The sequence below is a fragment of the Melopsittacus undulatus genome, chromosome 9, assembly GCF_012275295.1.
Source record: "Melopsittacus undulatus isolate bMelUnd1 chromosome 9, bMelUnd1.mat.Z, whole genome shotgun sequence".
Lineage (NCBI taxonomy): Eukaryota > Metazoa > Chordata > Aves > Psittaciformes > Psittaculidae > Melopsittacus > Melopsittacus undulatus.
In genome coordinates, this window is record NC_047535.1 from 2,614,323 (window position 1) to 2,641,018 (window position 26,696).

The following is a 26,696-nucleotide window of genomic DNA, read 5'->3' on the forward strand; positions in this document are numbered from 1 at the left end:
GGTTTCCAGCCTGTTTTGACATTTGAGATTATATTTTGTCACTTCCTGCATGTTAAAACCTACTTTGGTTGATGTGAGTTTCAAGCAGAACTACTGAGATCCTGGGGGAGCACAGGCAAGGGAAGCTGGCTGTAGAGAAAAAATATGTGAGAAGGAACCATCCCTATGGCTCTCACAACAGATGCTGATAGGTCCCTTTGGAGGATATTCTGCCTTCATCAGAGGTGTCCTCTATGCCCAGGAGTATACCTGCTCCAAGCAGGAGCAGGATTGAGCCTTCACTGCATGGTGAATATTGGTTGCATGGATGTCTTTGAGATGGATGTTTTCATTTCATATATTTTTAAGAATATTTATGAACTATGGGGATCTGAGCAATGAGATACTGAACTACTTGAGTGCTGACGCCAGCAGTTTCTTGTCATTTGCAGTGAGTGGGTTTGGTTGTGCTTGTTTCTGGTGGAAGCACGTCAATTCACCCTGTCTTAATGCAGCTTCCAGCAATTCCTCTTGAGTGTGCAATGTGCAAAGCTGTTGGGTTTCACCCTTCCTGTTGAAGTTTTCCTCCCTGCCCCCCTCTGTCTTCAATTACTTCATTTATTCAGAACAAAGTATAATTAGTATCTACCCAGAACTCCTTAATTTTTATAAACCCAATGGAATAATGAGTTCAAAGCACCAAGTAAAGCATTGAAAATCAACTAACTTCATTAGATTAGAATGGAAAATGCATTCCCTGCTTACTGATGGCATTTGGGAATAGGCAATGGAAATAACTTTGGTGTAGTAATGCTTTAACCCTGGAGCACTGTACAGCAGATTATGGAAAAGTTAAACTGAGCCTGGGGATCCCAACCTTTATTTCCTACCAGGAGAAGCAGGTCCTGTTTGTGCTGTGTGTGCCTGTGTGTGAGGCAGGCTGGTTTGCTGCTGTTGTGAGCTCAACTTCTCAGTGAGGCAATAATAGAGTATAAATACATGAAATAAGCAGCCAGATTAGGACACTGCCTTGAACTGCCTATTGAGTACCAGAACCCTGTAAAGACCTATGTGCCCTTTAGGGTTTCCAGGCCGCTCCTTTGGAAAGGGAAGAGGTCCTCATGCGGTTTTCACTTGGATGTTGTGCACAGGAGAAGTTCAGGTGTTTAAATTTAGATCATGAAGTGCCTGCTGTTTGCATTACCAGAATTGCATGTCTCACTCCAGTGGGTTTATTGGTCTCCTTCCCTCCCCCCCTTCCCAGCTCCATGGCTTTTAATCATGTAAAGTGGAGGCATTAGTTTTGCTGCGTTTTATTACAAAACCTTTGTTGCAATAAAGATGCTGCTAAATAAATTGAATTAAATGTTTTTTCTCCCCTCCCCCTATTTTCAACTGTCTCTCTTCTTGATTTAGCAGAGTTTGTGTGTAATTAAATCTCTTCCCTCATTGCTCTCTGGAAAGCAGCAATGATGGAAAATGTGAGGTTTAAATACGTGTTGGGTGTTCAGCAAAAGCATCTGTGATTTTTCCAGTCCCTTGTGGTTAGGTAGATGGGTACGAAGGAGGATAAGGCACTTGCTTGCCAGAACTTCATTCACCTTCCTCAATGTTTCCATGTGGATGCTGTTAGCAGCCCCTGGCAGCCAGCAGCCGGAGCTGTCGCACTGGGTTTGGCACATCCACAGCTTTGATGGCCGAGATGGACTGAGCACCATGAGGAAGAGGTGACCCTGGACCAAAGCAGGAGGCCAGAGGGACCTGTGTGTAGCAAAACAGGCTACATCTCTTCATGCAGTAACCAGGATGCCAAGATACATCTCTTCATACAGTCTTCCAAGAGAAGAGCTCTCTTTGGTCAGTCACCTCATACTTGGCCTCATGTATATCTTTGTATGTGCTCTGCAGGCCCCCCTGTTCTGCTTAGTGCTGCCCCAAAAGGGCTGCTGGGGGGCCCAGGGCAGTCATAATTCCTGTTTTAACTCATTCCTTCCTGATTTTTAACCCACAGGGAAGCATTCCCTGTTTTGGTGGCTTTCAGAAATAAGCCGGTAACTAACAGTGGTTGACAAGTTGCATTCTCACTCCCTCTGGGTTTGTGTGGGCCCTACCATAACGTGCCAAAGCTTCCACAGGAGCCTCTGTGTGCAATGCAAGTGGGGACACGAGTGTCACGCCAGAAACTGGTTGTGTGCTCTTGGGTTGTGGCTGGTAGTGGGACCTGCTCATGCCTTTGTGCTGTATGTGTAGCTGTGTCTTCATCAGCAGAAAGCAGGGAGGGAGGTTTCTCCACATGCTGTTGTGCCTGGAGGATTTTTATCCTGGCAAAGCATTTCTGTCCTCTTCCAGGTGCCCTGAGGCCTTGCAGTGTCCTGCAGTTTGAGGTGGGATGAGCAGAGAGAACTACAACTGCAACCCCTTCCATGGACAATGGAGACTGGAGGAATCAAGGTGTGCTTTCAGATGTATTATTTAATATAGACTCTGACAGTTCTTTGTGTTAGTCAGACACACCAATGGGTCTTACTGCTGGAAATGTTAATGTTGTCTACTCATTTTCCAGCTGTGCTGTCCTGCTGGTTTGTAACATGTTCCTGCTCTGCAAGAGTGGAGAGCCTGGCTTGCACTGGCACAGTTTTAAGTTAAATTCCAGGCTTTTCTGGCTGCCAGCTTTGCTTGTCCTGTCTTTGTCATCCTATATACAGACATGAATAACATTGGTGCAGTGGTGCTTTGGTGCAGGACTTGTGCAAGGCAGGGGTGGATCCAGTTGGATACGTTGGGTGCTCATACCCACTTTGTGTGCCTGCGGCTCTCCTGTGCTGGCTTTAGATGGGAGGTGTCCCCATGTTCCAGGTAAAAAGACCTACCCTAGTTTTCACAGGCATCATTTTCAGGGCACTTTGCTCACCCACAGCCCCCAAATGCTCCGAAGTACTGGGAAGGTTTCTCCCCATCCCTGGTGCAATGTCACCCATTGGCACCTCATGAGGCCGCTCGCTCGCCTGTTGGTGATGAACAAGCTCAGGGTTCCCATGGAGACTCGTCCCTCCCATCACATCCCGCAGCCAGAGCCCCTCACAGCCTCTTCAGGCTGCAACAAAACATGTTTTCCACCACGTTTTAAAGCAGGTTTTATTTGAGTTCAGCTGGCTGGCGGCTCGGTGCTGTCTGTGGCTCACTGCTGGAGGGAGCTAGGAAATACCCCGGGTGCTAGGGAGACCACTCACCTCTGCTCTGCACTGTGTGGCCTAAGGCACAGTGGGGCTTTCCCCACGCTGCTCTTGAGCTTCACATGGCCATGGCACAGCAGTGACCCTGAAATCCTGTACCAGCAGCTGTCAGCATGCTGCTGTCGTGGCTGGTCCATGGAGCAACGCTCAGCCTTGGTTCTTAGTGCAAGAGGATTCACTCTTACACCAGAGTTTACTCTGCGCAGAGCTGGTGCAAGTTGAATCCTCCTGCATGAGAGCACAGAGTCCTGGTTTGTGGTTAGGAAGGAGTGATGGTGAGGGACTGGGGCCGCATCCCACTTTGTGCCAAGACACTTTGCATTCTGCCTCAGATCTTTGCACTGGAAAAAAGCCCTTTTGCTTTCCTAACAAGGATGATTTTGATTATTTGCCATTCCTTTTCTATCTTACCTTAAATTTTGTTAGCAATAGAGGAGTAAACACTGTGTACACTGTGTGGGAGCAGCAGCAGTTTGTGGTTTTATGATCCCCCCAGCTGTGATTTATTGCTTTTTACATGTTTTAATCTATTCCCCCACACCCCCTCCTGCCTGTCCCTTTCTCCTGCAGCCCAGCAGCTGTCGGTATCACTGAAATGACTTGGCCTTATTTTGCTCTACTTTGTTTCTGTTCATTGCTTTGTTGAATGGAAACTGTTTATCCAGGACTGACATGGGAGATTGGAGCCTTTCAAGAGGAGGCAACTCCCTGCTATAATTTTGCTCCAAACTGAATGGAGCAAGAGCTCAGTGTTAAAACAGCCCAACCAAAGTCCCTGAGCCTGGGATTGTGCAGAAGCAGCAGCTCTAAAACCTGCAGAGATGTTTCATAGGAAAAGCATCTTTCCTTTCTCCAGTGCCCCCTGGGCAGCCCTGCTGGGCTCTTGCCAGAGGTGAATATGGGGTTTCTTTGGCTTTGCTGGAATAGTAGGTGCTGGGTAGCAGGTATCTGGGTGCAGATGAGTTGTTGCTCTCTCCATGGTGAACACAGTGGTGCTGGAGCCTCTTTACCTCCCCTCTTCTCCATCCCCTCTGAGCTCATCCCCACTTCAGTATCAGGCATCCACCAAAGATTACTCTCTGGATCCTTCCTGGGACCTAATAAACCTGGAGAGAGGGTTACACATCCCCAGCACAGGTGCCTGCCTCTTCCCCCAGGAGAAGTGATTGACATCTGCAGGGTGCACATTCCCACCAGCCTGGGTGCTGGGGTTTGTGTGTTAACATTGACGATAACGTTGGATGTTGAGGTTGTGATGTCTGGGACTGGGGCTGCAGCAGGTCTCAGCGTGTTGATGGTTTCCCCCAGGGGGACCAGTGGGATGTGTGGGATGAGAGGAGCCTTGCATTGCTGCACAGACAGGGGTGAGGCTGGGAGGCACGTCTGGGTTTTACATTGCTCACACTTGGCTCTCCAGCTTCAGAGACCAGTAGCCAGCAGCGAGTGGCTGCTGTGATTTGAGGTTAAAGGAACCCCAAACCTGATCAGTGCCACCTAAAATGACAGAAGCTGGTTTGCTGCCAGCGCTGCTCAGAGAAATCCCACCTCTTTCACTCCCTCAATACCATCCCCACAGCTTGAAGGACAGGTTTTGCCTGGGGACTATGCTCTTGTTTGAGGGATTCAGGATCCCTTTTTCCCACAGAGCCCCGGTTCCTTTCTTCCCGGTACAATCAGCCCTCTTGCTGCTTTTCTTGCCTTTTCTTCCAGGGTTTTCCCACATTCTGTTCACACCTTCATGAATATTCAGAGGCCATTGGCCATATGAAGCTATTGAGAGCTCTTGTTAACACTCCTCCTAATGACATGCACCTTCAATAGAAAACAAAAACACAGATAAGAGCTTGTTAGCGGAGACCCTTGTTCCCCACCTAACAAGGTTTCCATTGACTCGGACACTTGTGGTGACACATTACTTGCTCTCACTGTTGCCTCTTTTGATTTGCGACTGGCTTTTAGGGAGGGTTTTCCCTTTATTTTTTATTCCTCTTTTTTCACTTTTTTGTCATTTTATTGTGCAGTTTTAAGCTAATTAAGACCAAGGTCAGGCCTGCCTGCACAATGAGTTATGGGGCTACAATGAGCGCAGGGAGCAGCGTGCTGCAGCCCCGAAGCAGCGGGCGATGGGCTCTCCTGCCGCGCATGGGAAAGCTGTGCCGCCGGTGGCATCGCTCTGCCCATGCCTGGCGGAAGGAGCCACAGTTGGGTCAAGAGGTGGTTAAACCCCAAGAGAGGCTCAGGAAAGGGGCTGGGACCACCCGCTGTGGTTCCCAAGGGCTCCCTGGGTCCCAGCACATCATCGGTGGCCAAAGCGCCATCCACAAGGCTGTGCTGTGGGGTGACTCTTCCAAAACATGACCAGGCTTCTGTGCCAGCATTGCCATGCTCCCGAGATGCTCCCAGTGGTGTCACTCTTGGTTTATAGAATCATAGAATTAGGTAGGTTGGAAAAGACCTTTAAGACCATAGAGTCCAACCGTTAACCGAGCACTGCCACATTCATCACTAAATCATGTCCCTAAGGGCTTCATCTACAAGTTTCTTGGACATTTCTAGGGATGGTGACTCCACCACTGCCTGTTCCAATGCCTGACCACCCTTTTGGGGAAGAAATTTTGCCTAATATCCAGTCTCAACTTCCCCTCACGCAGCTTGAGGCTGTTACCTCTTATCCTATCACTTGTTACTTGGGATAGGTGGCTCTATACAGAGCAACACCCTGTAGCCACATTCCCAATGGCACTGTTTGCTTTTCCCTGGCACAGAAATCCCATCTGGCTTTGGCAAGTCTTGGTTTTCCATCCTCCGATTGTGCTTTGCCTCTCTCCAGCAGTCAGGCTTCCATCAGGCAGAGCCCTCCCATTGCACACCATGAAATGCCTCACTTGGTAGTGGGTATCTTTGGCCACAGCTTCTTATTCCTGCTATTATGAGGCTCTCGCAGCGTTGTTTGTCATCTTGTCAAGGCCCCTGAGTTTCTATGGATACTGCTTCCCAAACTGGGGACAGTTGATGCTATCAGTTAAGACAGAAGCGTGTCTGAACTCTTCCAGAGGACTTTATGAAGGTCCGGAGATAATTCCCCTGCAATGCTCTGCTCTTATGGAGCTGCCTCTTCAGTAACAACTGCTCGGTTGATGCTCCATGTGTTCGTGTTTCCTAAGCATTGCCAGGCTCAAGGAAAGGTCACCTGCTTGGCAAATAAGATTAGACAGAGGATCATAGGGGTTAATAACAAACCACCAGATAATTTGTATATATATATGTTTATATATGGATGGATTTAAAGTGAAAGAGGATAGATTTAGAGTAAATATAAGGCAGAAGCTGTTCCCTGTGAGGGTGCTGAGGCGCTGGCACAGGGTGCCCAGAGAAGCTGTGGCTGCCCCATCCCTGGCAGTGCTCAAGGCCAGGTTGGACACAGGGGCTTGGAGCAGCTGCTCCAGTGGAAGGGGTCCCTGCCCGTGGCAGGGGTTGGAGCTGGAGGTGCTTTAAGAACCCCTCCAACCCAAACCAGTCTGGGATTCTACAATAACCATCATAGTAATGGAAGCAAAAGGCACCAGCAAAAAAACTGCCACGAATAAAAGGACATTTGCTTTACTGTGCTGTTTTGGGAGTCTCTGGGAGGAGGGAAAGCCTCTTTTTTCCCTTCTTAATGCCCATCTTGAGGACAGACACACATGCAAAGGCAAGAGGATGTGGAGTGTTTCTTCTGAAAAGGATACTGCTTGAAAGTTTCCAGATAGATCAGCTAAACTTGTTTTCCTTATGGACAGCAGCATAAGCAAGCAAAATGAAAGGCATATGATTTACAGGGGGGAAAGCAGGCAGAGGAATCATAGAGGAAGATTGTGCTGGGTTTGTTGGGGCTTTATTGAGAAGAGGCTGAGCAGGAGTGGCTTCACCCATCACCCAGCAGTTTCTCCCTCTTCTCTTGCCTTTTCTTACAGATCCAACATGTTTCCAGAGACAAATTTGCTTCTCCTCCTGCATTTCTTCTGCAGCTGATTTGGTGTCTCCAGTCCTGCAGGAGCCAGCATTGCCTCCATGCCTGTCCCAGCCCAGTTCTATCCTCCCTGCATGGGGGAGCAGGACGGGGACACATTCCTGGAGGGGAATGAGCTGCTGCCCAGAGAGCCCCATGTCCTGCTCCTCGCCTCTCAGACACGGCTTCATTTTTCTATGCCTTTCTGCAGCCATAAAATGTAGACATTTAATGATTTCTCAGAACTATCAGGAGCTTTGCAGCCTTTCAGCCAGCCCGAGAGCCCCAGCACTGCTTGCATTTGCTCTCTGGTGTGAATTAGTATCTGGGGGCAGGAGGCAGCAGAGAAAAAAGCTTTGATTTGGGTTTGAGTTTTAGCTGGTGATTACAGTTCTTTATATGCTCTAAACAAGTTTATCTATCCCTAGGTGGATGTGTGCTGCCAGCAGTGCTATAATATCCACCGAGGGCTGCCCAGAGGTACAGGAATAAACTCATACATTATTAGCTAATACAGGGAAGTGATTCGATATGGGTCTCAGAAGCTGCAGTAGATAAATAGGATGATAAATGTTGGCATTAGCAGACGTGACTGACTCCTCTGTCTCTGTGATTTGGTAGTGCCCAGTAATTAAATAGTTGGAGCCTAATGTATTTTAAACTAGAGCTGCAGCCTGTAAATCACGGAGATTATGCTCTTCCCTGCTGTGCACGCTCAGGGTCGGGAGGAATTTCCACTCCTGCGCCGCAGCTGTCCATGGGCTCCGGATGGGAATTGCATCAGTCAGGACTGGGAAAGGCAGCCCCAGCCCTGCTGCTGGGCCTGGGGTACAAACCCATTCCCAGAGCCTTTGCATCCCAGCAGGGCATATTCTCCAGCCCGGAAGGGTCCCAGCCCTGTGTCCTTTCCATTGTCTTGTCTGTTCTGCCTGGAGCAGCTTCATGCCCACATGCAGTGCAAGGGCACCTGAGATCACTGCAGACCCTAAAATCCAGGGTGCAAAACACCCAGGGGGGATTTGCTCCTGAGGCCCGTGCTGTGTCACTGTGTGAGCATCAGCCCCTCAGGCTGGTTTTGCCTTCAGACATGACTTTCATGATTATTCTGTTCAATGATCCCAATTCCATCATTTGCTTTACACCGAGGTTTAGTTTTCTTTGCAGCCAGGTTACGACCTGGCACTGAATTAAAATGCTTTGTCTTTTGTGTTATATAGGTTGGCCAAGAAGGAGCCCCAGCTCTCAGCTCGAGGCTGCTCTCAAGTATGAGTTACTTTTTATCTTTATAAAAGCCTTGTTTTCGTTTCTCATCCTGTCAGTGGCCAGACCCGATTCTTCTGCAGGAGGTTGGTCCCATTACACAGCATTTCTCCATTAACATTTAGCAAAGGACAGGTTGAAACATTTCCATGCCATTCACCCGTTTTACACCTTTTAATACAATTCCTGGATTAGCTCAGGCTTTCATTGGAAAATGTCTCTGGCCACACGTTTGGCAGACACCATTTTACAGGAGAGCTGCTCTAATGACCCTGCCTCCATGCAGAACCGCTGCCTGGAACCACAGCTGTGATAAAACCATCCCTGCTCTTCCTGGATATAATTACTTTTAATACAGTCTATTTTGTGCCTCAGATTCTCTCCTCTCCCAGCTGAAGCATTTTAAATAAAACAAGTAATTCTGTGGTATTAACACAAATTGTGGTCACTGAGGGCTGCTGCTGTTCTGCTCACAGCGGCCACGAGAAACTTTCCTCCAGCAGGAAGGGTAAAGATGAGTTCTGTTTTACCTACAAGAAATGCTTCTCCTCCTCTTTTTATTACTAGAAGCTGGTGCTCTTCCACCCACACCTGAAGCAGCAGCTAATGCTGCTTGCAGCAAGGTTAGCAGGAGGTTAATGACTGGGGAGCAGGAATTACTGGAGAGGAGTTTGTATTTAGGTGTAATCCTCCCCGCCAGGCTTCGCAGGGAGTTTGCTCCTCTGTAAATCATCCCGTGGCTTGGATTTTCCATACGCTGTTGCTGGTTTGCCTTCTGGCTTCTTTTTAGCCTGCCTGTTCCAGGTGCTGCTGTGATACATGAGGGGCTGCACCCTGTGAATTGGCTGCCCTTGGCTAGGGACCTTCAGACTCATCCAGCTCCATAGAGTTAAGGATCAACCCTCTTTCCAGAGTGCCATGGGGAAGTCCCTCCTTCCCATGCTGTCCTATCTCTCTGTGCCACATCCTTTGAACAGAGGCTCCTCTTTATGCTTCACATGTGAGTGGGATGCACTGCAGGTTGCTCATGGACCAAAGGGATCGAGTTTTACACGCTATTGCTGATGGTTTGAATGAAGGAAGATGTGAGCTCTTCCTCTGGAGAGACACTGTTGGACCAGAGAGGCTGTTCTGGTATGAGCAGGGAGCCCCTAAACAAAGATGTTGGTAAGTGTTGGTATGGAGCTGGCAGAGCTGTTGAACTGTAGTTGCACAGAGAAACTGTGGGGAAGTTTTCCTGTGATGGGCAAAATCTTTGGGGTGATGCAGCTGACACTGGATGGAATGGAATAAAGTACCCTCAGACCCTGATGTGCATCAGCAAAAGTGGTGGTGGGGTTTGCAGAGCCTTTCTGTGTAGGCAGAGATAGTAAATGTGGCCGTGTCTGCTAAGCTCCTTTGTTCTGGCACCTCTTAAAGTAGCAAAGATGGGTCATTTCTCCAAGCATGTTACAAATGCTGAGTTAATTCATTGGCTTGTGTGTGTGGAGTGGCAGACAGCAAAGCAAAGGGGTTCAGGTTTGCCTCTAGCCATCTTTTATGGTCCAATCAGCCAATTTTCTGTGTAACTATAATAAATCACGGCGACAGACACACAGGATGGCATTGTCTTTATGTAATTATACCATAAATGGCCCCATTTTCTCTCGCAGAAAAGCCTTCCCAGTTCCTTCCCTTTGCTGGAGAAGGCTGTTATCCTGAACACAATGAGACAAATGCATTTGAAGAACATATTTTGCAAGCAAAGGCTGAAGAGATGGAGCCTGCTCCTTTTTCCACTGTGTGTCTCTCACGTGGCTCTTTGCTCCAAGGGGGGATTTGCAAAGCAAAGGGAAACAATCTTAGAGCTCAGGAAATCGAGCGTGAACTCCGGGACTGAAGCAGAAGCCTCTCGTTTTCCATCCCCATCCCATGGCTCACCACTGTTGCCGGCTGCTTAACAGTGAGCATGCAGACCAGGGCAGGCTCTGCCTGTGAGAAGCCAGATAAACTATTCTCCTGTGGGCACTTGCAGTTATAAAACCCACACAATTTGTGTACAGCAAGGCTTTGGGGACCTCTTGCCTTGGCTCCTGTTTTGATAACTGAGCTTGTGTTGTTTCTCCCTCCCCCTGCCCTATAGATGATATTTTTCCTTCCTGCTGGTGTTACAAAAGAAGACCTTTTCCCAACAAGGATGTAAAACTTCCATCAAACTCCCCATGTCACTGGAGACCCAAAGCTAATAAGTTGATCTTATGTCTGTATAATAAACTAATTTATTAGGTTTTTATTTTAAGAGTTGGTGGTATTAATTAGGTTGATATGGGCCATAAATCACTTGATTTGGCTGAGCCCTCAGATACTTGTAATTTAAATTAATAGAAGTGCAGCTTAATTAATCTGATTAAATCCTGGGATAAGCAATGTGCTGTTTGCAGCATCCAGGAGCACACTGGATGGGGAAGGAGTGTTTTAAGGTAATGCAGCTTCTTCACTGGAGGATCAGATTGGCTCAGCTGGGGAATTGGGGTACAAGAGTGGAGCTGCAGAAGATGCAACCCAGAAACTGGTGCAAGGTGAGAAGCTAGACCTGTGAAGTCAGGCATCTCCTGAGACCTGGCAGCCTGGCAAAGCTCATCACAGCTTCAGGGCCAGGTGAGGAACTGAACTTCCCAGACTCACAGCAACCGCTCTGGTTTTGGGGTGTTCTCACCTTCTTTCATCCTTTGGCACCCATAAATGCATTCCCAGGTGAGTTTAAGCCGTTAGTGAGCACAAGCCATGGCTTGATCTCCTTTGTGGTCACTATCTTGATTCTTCTCTCCCTTCAGTGCTGAGAGCAGATACCATTGCTTTCCAGGTGTGAATAATCAGTTACTCAGTTCTTCTTTTCTCAGGGTCCCTGTCAGACAACCACAAGCAGATCAGGATGAGTGACCAGAGCAGGCTGGTGCGGAGGTAAGTTGATGTGCCCCATCCAAGATACTCTACAATTGCCATCAAGAGTATTTCTTCTCTGGTGGAGTTCCTGGATACTGGTAGTGGGGAGTTTGTTGTGGGTTGCCTGTACATAGGACTGACTACACCCTTCCGTGGGATACATACTGCAGTGTGTTCTCACAAGGATGTACCCATCTGCTTCCCAGCGTTGGGACTTACTAAACCTTTGCCATACAGACAACACTAGATACTCAACTGGTGTTTCCATCTAGCTTTTCCAGAATGCTGTGGGATGACAGCTCTCAAGATTAATGTTCCCTGTCTGTACAGCCCAGGCAGCTGCCCTGCAGCCTTCTCCCTGCTCTCCTGCTAATTTGCCTTAATCCCAAGTTTAAGTGAGCTTCCCTATGGATAAGAGTGGAATTCAAACCCTGTGGTCCTCCCTAGCCTTGGTTTCTCTGTTGCCCACAAGTGATCTGTGTGGGATGGTGGCACAAGTCAGGTATTTACACCAGTTCCCCAGCAGCTGGATGAAAACCCCTTCCAAGGAGATCAGAGCAGGTTTAGCAGCAAAGCACCAGCCTGGGGCTTGTGCAGCCACAGGTTGTTTCCATTGGAGTACAGATGCCATAAAATATGTTTTCTTTAAAAGCAGGAGCTAATGCGATTATAGCACTTGGATTAATCTAATATTCTCCTTCATCTTCAAAAGAGAATTGCCTAGATAGCCAGAGACACATTTTATGAATCCTTCTTAAGGCCTATCAATCAAACTTCCCAAGAAAGGCACTGATGCCCTTTTTGCTCACAAGAGGGAAATCAGATTCCCCACGGCTTCACTCACAGCCTGCTGCAGCTTTGCAGCCTGATAGCCGCATCGTGCATGGTCTGGACATCATTTTCTTCCACTGGTCCAGAGAAAAACCCCACATGGAGGCAACCTGTAAGAAGCAAGGGAAAACAGCCCAATTAGAGGCAGTGATGGCTCTGCTCTCTGCCCTCTCTCCCCCTGGATGAAGCAGATGTAAAACAATAGCTTTATTGGTGAAGGTTTGAATTGAGGAGTTCAAAGGAAGCGGCCGAGGCTCTTTTGATCCCTGGCTGTGTTTGAATGCCCCAGTGCAGCGGTGCCTGCTGGCCACAGCACTGACCTCCAGTGTTAATTAGTGTTTATCTGAAATCGAATTAGCTCACGACTGGCAGAAAGCAGAGTGAAAATCAGCTGTAATCACAGATCTGGGTGATTCCCAATGAGAGGTAAGAGCAGGGCTTTGCCTGCTGGAGCTGCCATGGAAATCACTCTGAGAACTTCACAGGTTTTGCTTTGTTTTTCTAATACTCTTCAGTCAGATGGTGCTATTTCTCTTACTAATACCCCGTGCTGCCTTCATCTTTGCTGAGTCTGCTGGTCCACGTTGCTCGCTGGAACTTAAACCATAAACCAACACTGAACAATGATGCATTATTTATAGCAGACCGAATGCTGGGAGGTTGACAATAGTGCAAAGCTGCTCTTTCTTGTGGTCTGTAATCCATAAATAAATACATCATCTATTTCAGTTTGCAGAACTGTCTGAGGGATGGGAATAGCCTGTGTTATCTGAAGGCACTGAGGCTGCTGTGAAAGCCAGAACCTGCTTTTGGGGTGAACCGGCCATTTCTGAGAGTTAAAACTCTTTATGTAGATGGGATTGAGAGAGAGTTGCCAAACCACCTTATGGTGCTCATCTTTAGGGCTCTTTGGAAGGCAAAGGGTGATGGGGTTCTCAGTGCTTGAATATGTGTGAAAGCATCAGGTTCTCTTTGTGAAAGGACAGAATAGCTAAAACTGTCTCAAGGAGCAGGTATGTGGTCACAGTTTCTCAGCAGAAAACAACCAGAGATGTGGAAGTCAAACATCTGTCTACCAAGAACATCTGCACTGGAATGAAATCCCATCCTCAGATCAGATCCAGATCCCAAAGTTTCCAAAGTGCAGGGATGGTTTTATTTCGACCTTGCTTTTTGCTCCTAAGCCATCTGAAAGGTGGCCCCTGCTGCTTGCCCACGCACTGTGCTCATTGGTGTGGAGCAAGGCACGCTGAGAATAACCCGTTGGCATTTATGCCGTGTCCTTGGGCATCCACTGCTCTATTTCCTGGGCTTAGCCACAAGAGGGTGGCATGATGATGTGCACCAGCAGCCTCCCGCTTCGGCTGCTTCGCTTCTCGCATGGCATTTTATAGCCAGCTCTGTGGATCTAATAAAACTTGGGAACAGATCCTCATTTTTGGCACATGAACACGTTTCCCACTACAAAGGAGCCTGACGGGTGTTTCTGAAGGCAGCCCCGACTGTGCAGGATTCCTTGATGTTACATGTGTTCTTTATGCCCCAAAGCAGCCTGAGTTAGTAGGTACCATAGCAGAGTATAAAATTTAGACTTAAACTTTTACTTGGGAACTGCTGTAGGGAGAAGTCCACAGATGCTGTTTATGAGCAAATATTGTTTTTGATAGCCATGCGTGTTTACAAGGCAGTGATGTTCTTTGTGACTCCTCTCTCACACATCGGGATGTTTCTCATAGGTCTTGATTTGATTATAGCTGATGGTGAACAAGCTGGTTAACAAATACACACACACAAGACTCAGATGACAGCGAGGGAGACTAACTGAAATGAAACAGATCCATTTCACCTAAAATCTCCCCAGCATGTGTTTGTAAGTCAGGCCATCACTAACCCAATGCGAGTGACTCGTCTTGAATAATGAATCAGTTGATGTGACTCTGCAGAAGGCAGATTAGCATTTGATTTTGTAAAGCTTCACTTGGGTGGCAAATCCCAGTAGGAGCAAGGAACAAGGCACAGGGAATATCCAGGTAGCAATAGAAATCAAAGGGGGAGAAAAACCCACTCCAAGTTTTATGTACAAAGCTTTATAAATGGTGGGATTACTTTACCCTACTTTAACATGGTATTTTTCCCTGTGCAGGTAGCTGATGCTGATACTCAGAACACACCTGAGCCTCGCTGTGCACATCTCAGTCAAAACTCCCATCCTGGATCCGTGCAGGGTGCAACCTCAGGGTGAGTCTCTGCTCACCCATTGCTGTAGGGCCCTCCTATGCAGAAATCCCTTTTGCCACGAACACATTTTAAACCCAAGCCTCTGAATCTCATTACTTGCTGCCTTTTCCATTTGTTTGCCTTCTAACAATGCACCTGCCAATATCTGCCCCTGAGCTCCGTTTTAAGTAGCATTTTCCATAGTTAATGTCCCACTCTTGCTCCCTATCTATCTTTGGCAACTGCCAACTGCCTGCAGCAGGACCAGAGGAAGAGGGAAAGCCCTCCCTGGGTATAACAATAACACAACACCCATTCCTGGAAGAATGATGAGATGGGCTGTGTCATAAATATTTATAAGAGCAAGCGTAATGAAATGAATGGGTAGTATACCGAGGCTCCCTTAGGCTTTGGTCATCACATGTTTTTTAGCGCTTTTCTTTCTTCTCTGTGATACAGAATTGTCCTGGTGTCCCTGGGTTGTCGAGCAAATTGCTTATTGTGTTGCTCACTTACACAATGCATGTTATTATGTGCAACCAGCTGCTCCTGTTTGGCATTGCTCGCACATACAGAACAGGAGGCCACAGACACTCTTCTCGCCTGGAAGTCAACGTTCCCTCTAGTGCTGAAGTTGCTGCCAGACCATCAGAAGCCTGGCAACAAAGCGAGTCCTGGTGGAAAAGGTCCCTCAGAGACTTCTTTCCTGGGAAGACCAAGGCTGCAGTTCTGCAGGGTTTGAGCCCACACAGCTTTGTGCTGCCATTGAAAGCTTCCTCATGCCTCTGTCTGCATATTCCCATTGCTCTCCTTGTGCTGGCACTGACTCTAGGGTGATTGCACGGAGCGCTGGAGCTGATTTTCTTATTGTTGTTGCCAATTAAGTTTTCAGCACCATCCTTCCCTCTGTCCAGCTCCAGGCTCATTCAAGCACTAATGCCAACACAAAGGAACGAGCAGCCAACTCTTCTGGTTACTAGAGCAGCTTAAATGCATCCTGAAATGTCAAACTCCATGTAGCAGACCTGTCTGGAGTCAGAGATGCTCAGATACCGGAGCAAGGCTGTATTTGAGACTGGGAAGTTTAATCCTGCTTGGGAGAGAAAGAACCTAAGCGTGGTCCCAAGCATGTTCCAGGTACCGACCCCCTGTGAAATGGGGGCTGAGTAGCTGCAGGCAGCACTTCATACCTGCCGACCTGGAGGGCATTAACAAGTGCACCCATGACAGCTTCCAGTGCTGTAACTTCAGAGCTGTAGGGTTTGGCAGTGTGGGGATTTGTGTCTGAGCTGCTGTTCCTGATCAGTGATCCGGGGGGGGGGCACACTCAGTCTGCAAAGAAAGTGCCTATTCCAAATCAAAACTGTTCTCTTCAGTGTGAAGTGGATTAAACTAAGAGAATATAAAGTAACCCTTGCCTGGAATAAGAACAGCCTCATCATGGTTTTTAAAATAGCTATTCTGCTTTAGATGGCCGTGTCCCATAACTTTGATTTCACTTCCATTTCTCTCATTTGCTTTAACTGCTCTGACCTTGGACCACAGCTTCTCGATGCTCTGAACCCCAGTCCATGGGAGGCAGCCAGACACCATTGTCAGTGATAGGATTCAGCCTGGAACTGGGACAATACTGCACTGCCTGTTTAATAAAAACACACAATGGGCTGTGAATCATCTTGTTCCTCACTGCTTTCTCTCTGAAATGGCTTTTCCCTGTTCTTTGGGTTTCTTTTATTTCAGGGGTCTTTTTTGGGGAGCAAGCATTGTTCTTCACCTGCCCTTGTTTAGTGCTTTGCACAACTGGATCCTGGTAGTTGGAATCCTATGGCTGGATGTGGACATGGGCTGCTCAGCATGGGTTTGGTTCAGAGCACGGACAAATTCTGGTTCAGGTAGCTCTGTAACACATGCTGCTGTGCTTCAAGGCCTCTTGCATCCTTTCAAAAGCATGGATCTCCCCTCGGCTGCATGGGAAAAGCTCCTGCTGAATTAGAAAAATCTATAGCTTTGCTGGATCTCCCTAATGAGCTCTTCATTGCAGGGTCTTACACAAACCCGAGACATGTACGATGTACCGTCCATATCCTGACTCACCACACCATTTTTGGAGCACAGAAGTGATGTCTCCCAAAGGAGGAACAAAAGGCTCAACTACAACCACCTGCCACTTGCTGCTGCTGCTCTTTGCCATTCACACTTTCTCAGCTCAAAGTTATCAGAGGTTTGCAGCTATTAAAAGGTAGAAAGAAACTCCTCACCAACAGGGATGGGAACATTGGAGAGTCTGCAGCACGTAAATGGGGGCTTTTGCTTGCTCTAAGTATTGGGGCAGAAATGCCATTATGTGGGGAAGGAATGTGCCTTCTGTTGGCATGTCTGCTGTCACTTTGTTCTTTATGGACTCACAGCCTGCCCAAATCTAAATGGCTCTTTCTCCAGGCCCTGTGTCTTTTGTAAGCACCACAAGAAGTCATTTTGCTGAAGCAGTGACACCAGGATTGCCTCCCTGCAGCCACAGGCTGGCTCCTATGGAGGCACATGTCAGCCAGTGTTGGATTAAGCTGTGAAGGAGTCTCCCTGTGGAAAAACTGGTTGTAAAAGCCCAGTTTGTCTGTGGGGATGTGGGTGAGAGGGGTGGATGGGGGGGACTTGGTGTTACTCTCACAGAGCACGTGTGTTGTCAGTGTGAAAGGAGCCGTGCTCTGGGTCAAGTTCCTGGTGCTTTCACACATCAGGGGCTGTTTGTGTTGTTCTTTTTCCCCTTTGGCCCAGGGATAGATGCTTAAGGAAGGTATCTGCTGCAGGGTTGGTTTTGTCTAAATGCTGGTTTAATTCCTGTTTCCACTGACATGCAGGAAATAGAGAGGTGCCACAGAGAAATCAATTAACTTTGTCATACCAGGCAAAGGCAAGAATTAGGTCCAGGTGTTTGGAAGCTGGTGCCTGCTTCTAATCCTGACCTGGTTAGGTGTAACCCTGGCAGGGAGACGGGTTAATGCCTTGACACAGACAGGTGTGTTGTATTTTGCAGACCACTAGCAGTTTTCATTGCTTATTATACCAGACTTGCCTGACTTTTAGGTAAAGGTTTCCTTGTTTAAAGGAAGGGAGAAATGTCTGAGATTTGAGGCAACAAGGGCAGGGGTGTGTCTGAAACCACCAGCAGACACCATGAGGAGATGCTCCTCTACAGCACAGTTAAAGCAATTTGACAGCACCTTTAAAACCACCTCACACAGAAAGGAGCAGGTGGGAAAGGCCCAGAGACAAGAGGAGGCTTTGCAGAGGTTGTTAATCTTTAGCTCCATGCTGGAGCAGTGCACAAGGGAGCATGGTTGTTACTATCCCCTTTCCTTCCCTGCACATCTGCCCAGAGCAGGGGGCTGCTGGCTCCCAGGTCTGTAGTGATGGTGCCAAGTACTAACTCCCAATGGCATAACTCAGACACATGGGAAAACTGCTTCCCACCACGCAGCCCTTCTGGTTTCATTTAAGTTTTTATAGCTCATTATACAAGCTAATAAAGAGGAGAGGCTGGATGAAAAAGGTTTCTTTTTCATGCTCCGCATAGCTGGAGTCCTCCCTCACTCCGCACCGCTGGATACAACATCCCGGTGTGCCCGGCAGCCTCTTCTCCTCTCTCAGGGACCAAAGCAGACTCCCCTTTACCCATTCTGGGATCCATCTGCCCTTGTGCTTGGTGCCAACCACCACTGCCTAAAGCTCTTGGTGCCATTTGCCATCAGGACTAACCTGGCACCTGCAGCTTCACCTTGTGCCCGGGACCCGGCCAAGCTGGGCAGGCAGCGGCCTCGGGCTCCATCTTTCAGCTCCCTGCCTCATTCCCAGTGCTTGGCTCGGTGGGAGGGTGGCTCCTGCCGCTCTCTGCATTGACGGCATGTAGATACGTGTTTTATCGCCTTTAAAGACGTCTGAGAAGCACAGGCTGGACTTCAACACTTGGAAACCCCATGAAGGATATACCCGTGAAGGAGCTGCCGAAATGAGCCTCATCGGGACTGCAGACTATGGAGGTACGGTCCCTACGTGTGTGTGGGCACCTCCTCCCCACAGACACGGGCCTGCCTCTGCTGACAGGGCCCCTGCGGGACAGCGGCCATCAGACCCTGACGGTTGTGCCCATGCAAGCTGGACACCTTCGTGCCTGTCAGTCAGTGCCGGAGCTGAGGGTGTGCACCGCACAGGGTCCCGCAGCACTGACAGGACGGAGGTGGCCGTGAGGGGAGGACAACGTCTGGTCTGTGGCAGCGCGATGTCCCCTGCGCTCACCCGTGGGGAAAAGGAAAAGAAACCCCAAATCCAACGAGGACGGGGAAAGGAATGAATAAAACACCACATAAACTGTTTATAACCCCATGCGCCGGCCTGCGGAGGTGCGGCGAGCCCCGCACCTGCCGCTGCAGCCGGTTCCCCTCAGGAACCGCGGCCGCTCCCCCCCCCTCTCCATGCCGGGGGCCGGCACCAACCTGTTGGTGAAGGAGGGCGGCTCAGCCCCCTCAGCTCCGCGGCGGACAAAGGCGGAGCAGCGGCAGGACGGGGCCGCCCCCCGGCAGCGGGGCCCGGCGGGCAGCGGGGCTGGGGCGCTCGCACAAGATGGCGGTGGGGCGGCGGGAGAGCGCGCTCCCCTCTTAGATGCGGCCGCGGCGGCCCCTGCTCCCGGCGGGGCTTACATGGCGCTGGAGGACCTGCTTTGTCTCTGCTTCTCCGCCCTCGCTGTCCTGGCCGTGCAAGGTGGGTGTGAAGGGGGTGGGTGTGTGTGTGTGAACGGGTCGGTGCCCCACAGCCTTCGTGCTGCAGCCCCTCAGTCACGGGCAGCCCCCCCCCGGGATGCGCTCCCGGCCGGGACACTCTCTCCCCGCTGTTTCTTTACCCCATTCCACCCCAGTCGCCGTTTTCCCCCCTTTCACTGTGTCGTGTCCCCCATTCCGTGGCCATCTTTCACCCCCCTCAATCCCCTTCTGTCCCCCGGCTGCTTTCCATCCCCCTGAGCCAGGCGACAGCCACGCTGCTGGATTCAACCCATGCCCGGACCGTGCTTCCTTCAGGGTCACCCTTTTGGGGTGACACAGGGCGTCCCCCCTCGGGGAGCCCCCTCAGAGGGCCAGGCTGGGGAGAGGAATGGGGATGGCTCTGGCACCAGCGACCCCCGAGCTTCTCCCTCCCCAGTGCCCAGTTCCCTGAGCAGGGACTTGTCCGGCTCGGGGCTGGCCCGCAGCAGGCCCGGTGCCTGTCGGGGCCATGGTGGGCACCTTTGGCCTCCCCTCGGTGGGGCACATGTCCCGCTGGTCACCCAGGAACAGCCACGCTCCTCGGGCCCGGGTTTTGCAATGGTTACGCAAAGGGCTCCGTGCACGGGTACACGTCCACCGGTCCCGTTCACCGACTTTCGGTGCTTGGCCATGGAAGTTTGCATCGGGGCTCACCGGAGCTGCGGAGCTTGGGGTGCGCTGCACAGAGCCGCAGGGTCCCTGCGGTGGGGTTGGGAAGGTGTAGGCTGCGCTGTAAAATGGGAGCCCTGTGTGTGCCCTGGGGTTGCTCTCGTTTAAAAGAGCCTCCGAAGCAGGGATTGCGGTGTTGAAGCCGTCCTTGTGTCATTGTGTGTTTCCATTCCGTTGTACAACGCGTTCAGGTTCGGCACAACGTAATAACCGCACGTGGATGGCTGCAGGGGTGTTTTCTTTCTTGTTTGGTGAGCTCCCGTAAGGGGTAGGTTATCGTTTGATAAAGGTGCGGGTTAGGGCGGCCGTGTGTCCTACAAGTGAATAACGGCCCGTGTGAATGGCCCATTGTCATCCCGGCGTGTGGGTTTGAATGGATGGATGGCAGGCTGTGACCCCACCAGCCGACGAGCGGCTGAGCTGAGGCCGGTGGGAGCTGCGTTGTCTCTGCGTGTTTGAGCTAAGGGATAAGCGGATCCCGAGGCTTGTAATGGAGAACAATGATTTGAAAAGGAAAAGGGGGGGGTGGGTGCAATGGATGTTGTTTTTCAAACCCGCTTCAACGAGAACATTTTAAATGTCTGTAGGAATTTGCAGTTGTGGATTCTCTGCTTTCTTTTTTTTCCTTACAAGCTATTAGGCAACTAATAAAGATCTTCAGTTTGTTTTCTAACAATGGGGCCACGTATTGTGTTGAGAGGTAGCGAGCGCGGCCGCCCAGCCTGCGGACGTGCCGCTGGGTACATGCGGATGTGCTTTCCAACAGGTGGGTTTGATTGTGAAGAGAAAAACGTGGACTTGTTTCAGGCTGAAATCCATTTGGCAGAGGGTGAAATGGTTTGGGGAAGGTCTGTATTTGATCCCGAAGCCCGTGTGTTTTGAGCCAAAGTTCAAGCCTCGCTGGGTATGAAATGCCGAGGAGAGAAGTAGACTGGAAAGCCTTCCCCCCCCCCCCCCACTGTGGACCTGATGGAAGCTGTGCGAGTTTACACTAACAGGGGATGTGATCCCGTGCTTTGAAAGCCTTCTGCCTGTCCTGCTTTGAGACTCTTTCCCTGCAGTAGCAGAAAGGGGTTTAGGAAAAGAAAACAAAACACACACCAACCCCTCTTCAGTTGATTGTGGGAAGGGGGCTGTGCCGTTTGCTTTCCTTGGGGCTCTCTACAGGGGACGTGCTGGTGGGAAGTGGGCTGTGCTTTTCCATCTGAGGATCAGCTGAAATCCATCTGCGTTTATGTCATGTGGATTTGTGGCTGAGTCCTCTTGCTATAGGTTTCCTTTTTCAACATCACCTAACTTTAGTTCTGATTCATTTTATCCTTCCTACCCCGCTCATTCTGGCAGCCTGCTGTGTGCTGTTGGTGCCTTTGCCTATGAGCATTGCCACTGTTTGGGGATCACGCATCTCTGCTGCTGTGGCCGCAGGATGTCACCTCCATGCAGATCCACTTGCCCTGTTGGCTGTGGTGCTGCAGTGTCCCCTGCCCGCGGGCTTGGCTGCAGGCAGTCAGGATGAGCAGTGCAGAGAAGGGGTGTTTCTTACAGCCCCCAAGAAATGGGGGGCACCAACAGTGCCCAACGCTTGTGTGTGCAGTGTTAATGAGGGTTTGCCTGTATGGAGTTTCCTGGGGCAGGTTTCTGGCGTGGGAGCTTGCTGCTGTGGTGCTGTGGCTGTTGTGACAGCCACTCTCCAAGCCTTGACAGCAGAGGCTGCTCCAAAGTGGGGAATGTTTCTGCTGTGTTCTATGTTTCCCTTCTGGTGTGTGAGACTGAATGAGAAACCGCTCAGCCTTGGTTCTGTTTATGGTTTCCCTGCCTTTTTCCATCTCCTGTTTCCATTTCTTTTTGTGCCCTCTCCTTCCAGTACCTTGAAGTCCAAAGTGAAGCAGAACCTGCTGATTTCCTGTTGTCTCCCCCTCTTCTCGCAGCGGACTCTCCTGGCAGCTGTAGAAGTCTGCTGTGCTGCAGGGGCCCCACGTGGGGTGGGTGTATTGCTGATGGTACGCGAACCACTTCACAGTGGCACAAGTAATAATTTAGGAAGAAAATGCTTGGCAATCTGCCCTTCCCTGGGGGAGAAGGGAGACAACTCTCCCTGCGTGCATGCTGGCAGCCTGGTCTGGAGCTGCAGGCAGCTTCTGTGGTATGGAATTGGGGGCACCAGAGCCACCACACCAGGCTGGGTGTTGCTGTGCCATAGGGGGGACATCTCACTTGAGCGGCTGCTTTGATCCTGGGGCAGGTGCTTTATCTGCTCATCTTTAGACAAAAGCAGAGATGCTGCATGCTTGTCTCTGTCGAAGGTGTTGAGAGGACAAAATCCATCAGTAAGTATTCAGCACATGTATGATCTTCATCACTATAGCGTATGACTCTCCCAAAGGCAGGTGCTGCATTGTTCCATGCTGATTCCTGATACCATATTGCCAGGTAATTCAAACTCTGCCTTCCTCGGAGCTGCCTTCTCAAAAGCTGTTCTCCCGAGGGAGAATCCAGGTGCTGGTGAACCAGGTTTGGGCATTTGCAGCGTTAGAGATGCTGCTTTTCCAATTAACACGCTCCTCTCCTGTTTAAATGGCTGCCTGGCCATTAAGCCTAGTCATGGTTATATAATTAAGATGGGAATTAATATTTAATCTGATTGTAATTTGTTGCTGGAATCCATCCCAAACCATATCTCTGCATGAGGTGAGTGGGTACCTGGGGGAAAACTGAGGCCAATGTTACATGTGGGGGATTTTCTGCCTCGGGTGATGGCAGAAACCCTAACCTTTATAAACCCAGAGTGATCATAGTCATTTTGTTATCTGTAGGAAGCAAATGTTTGCTTTATAGTCAGCTGTAATACTAGAGAGAGGATATGGTAAATCCTTGTTATCAGTATTTGCCAAGCGCATGTTAGGCCAAAATCAACTCTGGTGCAATTTTGTTGCTTTCTGGATACCTGAACCTGCTTGTCTTTGGTAGTTTGAGCCTAGTTTTCTAAGGAGAAGTCATGCTGTGTGGTTGTCTGGCCATCTCCCTTTGCTTGCCCAAATAATTCTTGGTCCTGATGGTCAATCAGAGCTAGTGTGGGCATGGAGAATCCAGAGGTTTTGAAATAAGTGATCTGATTGAAGAGAGAGATCTCCATCTGTGCCTCAGTTTCCCCATTTGTTCCAGCTGGGCAGAAGATGCTGTTTCATGCTGTAAACATAATGAAGAACACTGTCACTCTAAGTACCCTTTTGCATTTGTTGAAATGAGTGAGTGCTCTCCAAGTGCTGCTTATGCTTTCCTGACTTAAGAGCCTTTTGGTGAAAACTGAATCTGCCTTCTTCACAAGCAGAATTGAGCTGTGTTTTCACGAGCCCTTCTAGAGATGTTAAACCACAGACATGGGGCAGGGAATGACCAAAATGCCCCTTTTAGCTGGTGTGATTTTCGCTGGTATGCTGAAACCATCCTTGAAACACCATTGAATTTCCTACCCCTGAAGAGTAACAGAACCTTTGTAGGAAGGGGAAGAGCTGCTCAGTGTCTCCTTCCATGAAGGCAGATACCTGCTGGAGTTGTAGCTGCTAAGAGAAATTCCCTGGGAGACCCCAAAGATTTGTCTTCAGCCTTGTTTGAGTACATCTAGTACTACTGTGTCTGCAGGTGTCAAGACACTTTGCTCCTGAGTGTGCAGGTTGTGGTGCTTTTCCCTTGGCTGTGTTTTTGTTCATGTCACCGATGCCCTTTGGTGTCCCTGAGTTGGATCCTCTCCTGCTCTTAATCCATGGGATCCTGCTGTTTGTGATATGGGCCTGCTTTATCTGAGAAGCCCAGCAGATGCTGTGTGTTATCTCTGTGGGTAATAAACATACTTGTGGTTATGATAAGCAGTTACTGTATTCCAGTGAAACTTTCACATCAGATGTTCTGAAATTACTTAAAAATCTGTATCTGCATTTGAAATGCAATTGCCTGTTACTGCCACATTAAATTCAGCAGAGCTATAGAATAACCTGCTTTATTTGGTGCTTTCATGGGGTTTAGCATTTTTTTTTCCAAGGTCTCTTATATGGATTTCTTGAGGACAGGTCATGAATATTACAGCTGTGTCAATGAAATGTGGGCATCCCTGGGGGCTGCTCTCAGCCAAATCAGTGGGAGGATTAAAATCTGGTGTGTGAAGCATTTGTGCTCAGTCTTTCCCTATTCTGACTTCTCTCATTTCCTGCTTGGGTCTTTGAACCACATCCCCTTTGAAGCTGCGATGGCTCAGCACCTTGCTAAATGTAAGAGTTTGGGACATTAAACAGTTAAAGTGGAGCTCCTGGGTAAGGTGCTGGGATGGCAGAACTTGGAGCAGAGAGGGAGCAAACCTGGGATGCAGAAGCGATGCCAGGCTGGCCGTGGGTTGGGAGGATGTACTAAGGAACTGCTTTATGTTTCGCTGCCTGTGCTGGGAAATGTGCATCCTGGATAGTTTCTAAATTGACTGTCGATAGATGATCAAGTTAATTGGTGTGACCAAAAAGGTCATTACTTAATGGGATGGATTTCTTGTGCTGTGTTGTGTGAATCCACTGAGGGTTTTGGCAAAGCCTGGCTGCCCATGTCCTCGGGGCTTGATAAATCTATTTTAAAAGCATCAGCAGTGCTTACAGGTTCTAAAATGACCTGAAGTTTTGCATTGAATGCAAGACTGTCCTCTCTGAGTCTCTTGGCTGCCTGGTTGGGTGTGATTTGTAGAACGGGTGCATGTATTCTCCAGACAAAAGTGGAATTGTGCCTGATATTAAAACAAAATTAGGCAAGTGTTCCCTGTTTTTTTCCTGGGTTTTGTTGTTATTGAAACTAAATCTTTCATGTGCTTGTGGAAATCTTTGTGCCTTTTTTTGTGTCTCTTATTTTTTGGAGATGGTCTGGTGAAAAACTCCAATGTGTTCTTTGTAGTACTGATGTAGTGTTCTCTTACCTTGCTGGGAATATCAGTGCTGCTTTAAAAGGATAATACATATAGTCCTTTTAATCATGCTCACCCTGAGGGGCTGGCCCATTTCTATGCCTTACCAATCCCACTTGCCTGTGTGACTCCTGGCAAAGCCTTGAGAGAGCTCATAAGGAGGAGACATAGAGCTTTTCATGACCAAAAGAAAGACAAGGCTTGGGGAGGGCAGAGAATTAGCAGATGTTCAGGCTGATGTTCCGGGAGTTTTGCCTGTGGTGTTGTGATGGGACCTGTCACTATGGGAGATAGGGCTTGTGTCTGAGACCCTGGGGCTTGTTTGAGGTTATCTTCAGCACTGGGGTGAGAAGTGTGGCATGGGGTGGAGGATCTGGTGTTGCAGGCTTAACTCCGTTATCTCCTGCTTGACAGGTGTTTTCCCCCAGCACAGAGGTTCAGGCAGCCCTGCTGTGAGAGAATTCAGGTTGTCACAGGCAGGTGATCCTATGCTCCCCAGGTATGTGTGTGCTTGCAGAGGTGCTCTGTGCTGTGCATAGCAAGGCATCTTGGCAAAACACACATAGAAAAGGGGGAAAGGAAACCAGCATCTGATGGAGTACCAGCTCCTTTGCTGGGTTCGCAAAACAATGTTGAGATCCTCCTTCCCAAGAATGATTCTGTAAACATAATACTGCCTATTAGCCATGTAAATTACTGTCATTGGTGGCAATTGTTGTAATGGAAAGATAAGTGTCTTGAAGCTCTGGTTTGATTTACCCCTCCTGCCCCCCCTCCAGGCTTGCTAACCGGTTGTTTCTGTGAGTGCTGATTGCAGCTTTTGTCAGAGAAATGAAAATATTGATCAAAATTATTTAGCTCTGTTCTTCCTGGGTCACAGCAAAAGGAACTTTTCTTTCTTTGTATTCTTTGTACTGAAAACAAAAGGAACCTTTCCTCAAGGAGATGAGCCCCACGTTCGTGAAGTCAAATGCCATCCGCTTGAAGAGGGTCCTTATGTGCAGACTTTGTCTCTGGAGGCTTTCCTCAAGAGTCTGTCAGTTGCAAATCTGGCGAGCAGCGTTACCACAAGTGCTATTGTGGGGTTTTCTTTACGTGCAAAGGGAGGCGAAAAGGAAGTTTCTCCCAGCTGCTGGCAGGGAAAAGCTTCCCATTTACTTAACGTTTGTGGCTGCTGCCAGGGTTTTCTGTTTAGAGGCAGAGGGAGTGAAGTGTGGGGTGAAAGGCTCCAGCAGCACTTCAGCATCCGGGCACGAGGCTGAGCTGTCAAATAATTCTTTTCACTCATTGTTTCTTATACCAGTCAGGGCACTTGGATAGTTCTGTAAGTTTAAGGGTAGTTCTGTAGGTTTAAGGGTAGTAGGGCTGCACTGGAAGCTGAGGACATTCCTTGTTTCAGGTTTAACGTGGTGCTTCAACAATGAAAGCATCTGGAAAAGGGGGAAGACCAGGGTGTGATGCTCCAGAATACCTTCTGGAAGGGGAGAAGGCCCTGGTGTGGATGTGGGGTTTTTAATGTAGATTACATTAAAAATGTGACTTGGATTATCCTGCTCGCTATCTGAGCCATGTGAAGGGCTCTGCTGGAAAATGCCAGTGATTGTAGGCAGGTGACTAACAAATAATCCTTGGCTAATATGGGGTGGGCTCAATTAATGTTAATCCCTGCTCAGCAGCAGTGAAAGTTGGATAAAGGAGATTTTGCAGGGCTGTTACTGACCTGAACATGAGAATGATCACACACAATTCTCTAAAATGAGGCTGGCTCTTTGGAAGAGGCATCATTCTTGTAATTTCCCTCTTATATTGGAGAAGAAGCTATTCAAAATGACCCAAAATTGCCTGGTTAGGAAGATGAGGGTTTCTCTTCTGCT

At 49.0% G+C, this 26,696-nt stretch overlaps 1 protein-coding gene across 1 annotated transcript in view; it reads left to right on the top strand.

Moving 5' to 3' along the window:
• The first annotated feature begins 18,806 nt into the window (after positions 1-18,806).
• IGDCC4 (immunoglobulin superfamily DCC subclass member 4) overlaps positions 18,807-26,696 on the top strand; it is an 82,547-nt gene continuing 74,657 nt past the window's right edge. The window contains exon 1 of the mRNA XM_034066137.1: positions 18,807-19,182. Within this exon, the coding sequence (XP_033922028.1) occupies positions 18,807-19,182 (376 nt within the window). The remainder of the gene's footprint in view (positions 19,183-26,696) is intronic.